This window comes from Astatotilapia calliptera, chromosome 22 (assembly GCF_900246225.1).
Source record: "Astatotilapia calliptera chromosome 22, fAstCal1.2, whole genome shotgun sequence".
In the NCBI taxonomy this organism is placed as follows: Eukaryota; Metazoa; Chordata; class Actinopteri; order Cichliformes; family Cichlidae; genus Astatotilapia; species Astatotilapia calliptera.
In genome coordinates this window covers 19,778,178-19,784,803 of record NC_039322.1, presented here as the reverse complement: position 1 = coordinate 19,784,803, position 6,626 = coordinate 19,778,178, and the positions used below count along the sequence as shown (strand labels likewise).

The following is a 6,626-nucleotide window of genomic DNA, read 5'->3' as shown; positions in this document are numbered from 1 at the left end:
TGGCTTAAAAAACAACATGACTTTTTATAACCTGGCTAAAATACAGGTCTGGTTTAAATACGTACATATATATGTATATAGCCACGAATCTCGGTTTTTAAAAATGTCAACAAGCACAGCAACATACCAAGTAGTTTGTTTCTTCGGCGGAGGAAGCATTTCCGGGGTACCAAAGTTTTTTGTTTTGTTTTTTTATAATACCCATAGCTAGTGCATGGTAATGGATCCACAAAGAAATTCCAACGTTATAGTTCATTATAATATAACGACGGTACATACAGAAGATTTATCAAGCCATGTGATTTTATATTACACGTTGAATTTTACTTATGCTAAAAATTACTTAAACTTTAATTAAGCGGAATGAATGAAATAAAATTAGATGTACACGCTCAAGAAGTGAATTATTGTCTATAGTAACAAAAAAGCTGAAGACGATACACACAGGTAGGTTGTTTCTATTGAATGTTTTTGAATGTGTATGTTTATTTATTATTTGCTCATCCAGATTCCCCATTTTACATCTGACTGGGGTGAAAGAAAAACAATAATAAGAGGGATCCTTCTTCATTGGTCTCTTTAGTGATTGCCACAACCGCCATCTCTTCCTATCCCTTATTTAGCACCCTTTGCCCAGTATATCTACTATCCCTCCACTGCACATGTCCAAACCATCTCAGCCTCGCCTCTTTCTAATTGACTCATTTCTAATCCTGTCCATCCATGGGTCATTTAGAGGGTCTATTTAAAATGATATGACTGACATGGAGGGGTGTCACTGTGTAAGCCATTTGTTTATTAATGTGTAGTTATGTATTTATGTCACATTAAATGAATCTGCGTTATTGTTTTCGGGTGCTCTTTCTCTTTCTGTTTTCGGAGAGTAGATAGTGCTGCATGTCTCTTTAACTGTGAGCCTGGTTTCGCGTAGCTGATGCCGTTTAAATTAAATTATTTATTGTATGAGTTGCAGATTTGAGTTATGAAACATGCAGAATGTTTCCGCATGTGTGCATCCAGTTAGCAGCACCTGCTGAAACGCCCATGTAGTCTTCCAAAACTTTGAAACAGTTGCAGGCTCTTTTATCAGATTAAACTGTTACCAGTGTCACGTGATTCCCCTTTCCCCGTTAATTTAATCTAATGGGTATATTTTTAATCTGGGCGTCTGGGTTGTGTCAAATTTGAGTGCATTTATTTTATGTTGTGTTGTGGGTTTGCCAAGGTGAACGACGTGCAGCCCCTCGCTTTGTCCTCTTGTCGGCGCTGTTTACCACTGAATGTGTGGGCTGACGGCCGGAGCTCTGGTTTGTGTGCTCGGCAGCATGCTTCAGGAGGGAATAACATGGATTAATATTTAATGAGACGTTTATTGATGCCGAGCTGTGTAAACAGACCGTGTTTGATTTGCCGATGATGTACAGAATATTTGGCATCATTCATTTGATGCAAGAAAAGCTTTTTTGAAATTTCCATGGGGGTTAGGCTATGTGCCTCTTAAAACGAAAATGAGAATATATATATGTATGTATAAAAAACCCGAGCTCATTGGCTTAAGCTGCTCAGTTTCATGTCTTTGCGATTTTCTTTTATTATTAGATTATTAAATTTGATTCCATGTTTCCATGCCTGACTAGAGCAGCTAGTGAATTCTGTTCTGATAAAAAAGCGTAAATAAAGATTAATAAAGACAAGCGTGATAATCGGTGGCTCTTGCAGCACGGGCCTTTTTGGTAATAGGATTTGTCCTTCTAATTTATCCTTCTGATGAATTGGCGACACTTTAATTGCTGCCATTGATTGATAGTATAAAAACACAACAATGCAGCCAACATGCAGCCCGGGTGGCTTCCCCCCTTATAAGAAAGCTGGCGGAGTGAATTGGGTGTAGCTGTGTCTGTGTGCGCCTTGGCCAATGGAACCAGATCCTCCCTGCAGTGCGTAAGAGCGCGATTTAGGATTTAACCAAGTCTTTGCTGCGGGGCTGGCTGCAGTCTTCACCAGAGCCCGACGGCCTGAGAGCCTTTCAACAATGCCAGTGTAGTTTTTTTTCTACACCGCTCTGGAGACAGACGCTCTCGGTTTTTATTATTGATTTTTTTTTCTTTCGTGTTTTTTTCCCCTGCTGATTAAATAAAAACGAACCCACGCGCTCTCTCTCGAAGTATGACCGGAGTTTTTGACCGGAGGATCCCGAGTGTGAAATCTGCAGACTTTGAGAGCTCCTTTCAACTCTCCAGCATGCACCATCCGTCTCAGGAATCTCCTACTTTACCCGAATCCTCCGCCACGGATTCTGGCTACTACAGTCCCGCTGGAGGAGTCGCTCACGGCTACTGCTCGCCCAGCTCCACCTCTTACGGGAAGCCTCTGAATGCCTATCAGTACCAGTACCCGGGTGTAAACGGATCTGCTGGAAATTACTCGACAAAATCCTACACAGATTACAGCTCCTACACGACCCCCTCCTACCACCAGTATGCTGGGACTTACAGCAGAGTGCAAGCCCAGCCGAGTCCACAAGGTACGGGCCTAACATTTTATATTTTAATAAAAGCAGATTGTTAGAGGGTTATGAAGAAAAAATAAATATATGGTTGGTTTTTTAAATTTTTTATCCAGGTTTACCATTTTGTCGACTGCTGATTTGCACTAAAGGTCTATAAATGCGTAATTAAAAGAAAAAATGCAAATGCATGCTTCAAATTATTTCATTTAAGTCCATTTAAAGGAACCACTTACTTTCCTTTTAGTTGGACTGAAATGCATCTGGTCCATAAAAATGTATGGTTTTTTTTGTTATTACTGTTATTTTAATACATCTGAACGATGACACACACACGTAATAGATAAATTCCGATAATGCGGTTTTGGGGGAAATGGATACATGGTTATACACGGTTTTGTTTTTTTGTTTTTTAATAGAAAAAGAGATAAGCGAGCCTGAGGTGAGGATGGTGAATGGCAAGCCGAAGAAAGTGAGAAAACCCCGGACAATCTACTCCAGCTTCCAGCTGGCCGCCTTGCAGAGGCGGTTTCAGAACACACAGTACCTGGCGCTGCCGGAGAGAGCCGAACTGGCCGCCTCGCTGGGGCTAACGCAAACACAGGTGGGATTTTCGATGAAAAATACATCTCAGATCTCTCAAATCACTTTTAATTTGGAAGAAATTATCGTGTTTTAAGTGTTTCAAATGTTGAGAATAAAATAATGATTTTGCGATGTTTTCTGGCTTTCTTTGTGCGCTTTTACGCAAGGAGCGTTTTTTAAGCTCCATTTGTTTTTGAGGTGATTTCGGAAGTAATCATAATAATAATGCGATTTTTGGCTCCTTACAGGTGAAAATTTGGTTCCAAAACAGAAGATCAAAGATGAAGAAGATCATGAAAAACGGCGAGCTTCCCCCGGAACACAGCCCCAGCTCCAGCGACCCCATGGCCTGCAACTCTCCACAGTCCCCGGCCGTCTGGGACACACAGGGTCCCTCCAGGCCGCACAGTCTACAGCCACAAAGCATCAACACGACGGCTTCTAACTTTTTGGAAAACACGGGGTCATGGTACACCTCAGCCGGCAGCTCCATGACTTCCCACCTGCAGACCCCTAACTCAATACAGCATTCGTTGGCTCTTGGAGCGGGGACGTTATATTGAAAAAAAAGAAAAGAAAGAAAACTACACTAAACAAAAAACAAACCTATTGTTGATTTCATTTCCCCCTCCTTCTATGGGACTCGTGTTCAAATTTCAGAGGAATATGCAATGTATTTGATGGCAGTCATAGAAGAAACGTGTAAAATGTGTAAATGTGTGCATGTAATTTATTGCATTTTGGAAGACTATTAAACGTTTAAATGGACAATGGAACTTTGAACCCCACCCCCCTGCCTCCCTGCAGTCTCTTGTTATTTTAAACCCTCAGTTATTTTCTCTGAAAATCACGACAAAAGCTCGCAGACAGCCTCAGGTGACATTTTTTTGTTGTTTGCTTCCACAAGGTTGTAAATCACGGCTGCGAGGTACGTCGAGCTGAACGATCAGCATCAAATCTTAATGGTTTTCATGTGCAATTACGGCCTAGGAGTGCGTCGTTTGGGGGTTTTTTATGTTTTATATTTACTAAAAAATGGTATTTGTCTGAAAAGATTTTTGCAGGTAAAATTTAGTCTATTTTTTTCCTAAGAAATGACAATTTTAAAAAAAACATATTTGAATGAAGGCAGTTTATCCATTTGCGATGAATGCAAAATCGGAAAAATTAAAGGGCAAATTTCTGACTGAGCTTACATCAAGCAAACATTTGTCAAGATAAATACCTGTAAAAGGAACGGTACAGGCAATGGTAAGCGTCAGCCGACCACACCAATCACATTTTACTGAATCGAGCTGGGTGTATTTGTTCTGTAATATTGCATCTATTAATGCTACAGTAAGTCGGCAGTAGCTTATCTTCTTAATGTCATTTTTAATTTTATCAGACAAATGGTAACATGATAGGATTTGCTCATGATACAGTAATAATTCATATTTTTCAGTCAGTCCCCGTATTCTTCTTCATATTTTTATTCTTATTATTATTGCACCTGATTGAGTCTTTAAGATAGTCTGTAAGGGAAGTGCCCGCTTCTTCCTGCAGACGGTCTGCAGCCTTTCTCACTTCTTTGTGTCCCCTACAATTAGTCGCTTTGAATGGCAAGAGAGGAGGCGAGGGGGGCGGCACGGAGATCTGAGACAATCCGCATTCCTGTGGGGGTAGACCGGCTCCAGAGCTCTGCCACTCCCGGCCGCCGTACACAGCCCACCTTCCTGCTTAAAAAATGCAAGAACTGAAAAGAAAAAGGAAGAAAATCCTACACAGTTTGAACATGTCATTAGCAGCCGATAATACCAGCTCTGCCAGTGGGGGTTAAAAAAAATCCATTAAACAAACCGTGCCACTGTGACAAACTTAAGAGAATTGATCTAACTGAATCTGCCCGACCATATGCGCCAAGATCACATAAGTGAGTTTTTACAAATGTTGCACACAAAATGCCTCCCCTTCTCTCTCTCTCTCTCTCTCTCTCACTTTATCTCTCTCTCTCTCTCACACAACATACACTAAACAATGCTGCATCTGACCCACACACTGACCCATGCAAGTTACCATTTCCACCTGACACAGAACCCTCTTCCTGATTGCAGCCCACTGAATAGACTTCACACACACACACACACACACACACACACACACACACACACACACACACACACACACACACACACACACACACACACACACACACACACACACAGCTATAGGAAACGCTGTCCCTAAAGCACTGGCAGCTCTGCTGCTTTAAGCACGATTTCTGCTGTGAACGAAACTGCAGAGCGGTCACTGCGATGCTAGTGTGTCACTCCAGAAATGTAAAAATTTAACAGGGCACGTGCACGTGATCAAGAACACTTTGGCGCGCGAACAGACGGGCACACACGGGTTTATATGTCTCCTACACATACAAACACACACATACACACACAGACACACACACACAAAGACACACACCTCTCTCTCTCTCTCTCTCTCTCTCTCTCTCTCTCTCTCTCTCTCTCTCTCACACACACACACACACACACACACACACACACACACACACACTTGTGGTGCCATTATATCGAGAGCCTCCGTTTATTTCCCAACCGAACATTTTCCACTCAGCTAGTTTTCCCCCCGTTTTGCAAATCGAGTCTAAATAATGACAGTTAGCTTTACTGGACAGCTTCAACTGTAACACTCCACAATAATTATTCTCCAGGATTAGGGCCTCCATTATCATAATCTGGACATTGACAATTACCTATAATTTGCAAAGATGCGCTTGGTTCTTGATTGCAGAGGGCTTTTTTTTTTCAAGCTCGCCATCACTAAACAGTGACAGTAATAACAGCTAATTTTGCAGGCAATATATAAGAGCTTACCGGGGTGTGCAAACACTTTTCCACCTGGATTTGCTTATTCAACCACCAGCAGTAAAAACCGTGCAGCGCTTTTTTGGGGGGTTTAGTCTATGTTAGAGAAGCGGAGGAAGGTAAGGATGAGTCTTATATTTTCTGTCACAGCTTCCATTCTTAGATAAGGTGCGACGACACCCTTCACCCTTCACTTTACTTTATTATATAGATTTAGACAAAGAAATCTAAAATCTGATTTACGTTATATATATATTATATATATAAATATATATATTCTTTTAAAGAGAGGCTGTTTGGATTGTGGAAGCCTTTTCGAGATTTAATGTGGTACAATTTGTATGAAAATTTGTATGAAATGTTGTCCAGTGCTTGCAGCTTTTATGTGAGAAGTGTGAGCATCGCAGAGCAAGTGACACATCTCTCACTCCCCACCCCCATCTACTGTAGCTCTATCTATCTATCTATCTATCTATCTATCTATCTATCTATCTATCTATCTATCTATCTATCTATCTATCTATCTATCTATCTATCTATCTATCTGAAACTCATCAAAGCCATTAAAAATCGTCATTTTCTGGTGCTGAATATGCGCGACTGCGTATTTATGAGCTCTGTTGATGTTTACTCGACTGCTGCTTTCGGCTCCCTGCAGCCCGATCATGGCCCAG

General features: G+C 41.2%; 1 protein-coding gene across 1 annotated transcript; it reads left to right on the top strand.

The window, feature by feature from the left end:
• The first annotated feature begins 1,905 nt into the window (after nt 1-1,905).
• Nucleotides 1,906-3,879, top strand: dlx5a (distal-less homeobox 5a). The gene is made up of 3 exons (XM_026156301.1): nt 1,906-2,524; nt 2,926-3,110; nt 3,340-3,879. The coding sequence occupies exons 1-3, from the start codon at nt 2,167-2,169 to the stop codon at nt 3,652-3,654; spliced, it is 858 nt and encodes a 285-aa protein (XP_026012086.1). The 5' UTR covers nt 1,906-2,166; the 3' UTR covers nt 3,655-3,879.
• Nucleotides 3,880-6,626: the final 2,747 nt, after the last annotated feature.

Coding starts and splice junctions, on each gene's coding strand:
- dlx5a (XM_026156301.1), top strand. CDS start 2,167: ATGACCGGAGTTTTTGACCGGAGGATCCCGAGTGTGAAATCTGCAGAC. Junction 2,525..2,925: donor AGCCCAGCCGAGTCCACAAG/GTACGGGCCTAA, acceptor GTTTTTTAATAG/AAAAAGAGATAAGCGAGCCT. Junction 3,111..3,339: donor TGGGGCTAACGCAAACACAG/GTGGGATTTTCG, acceptor GGCTCCTTACAG/GTGAAAATTTGGTTCCAAAA.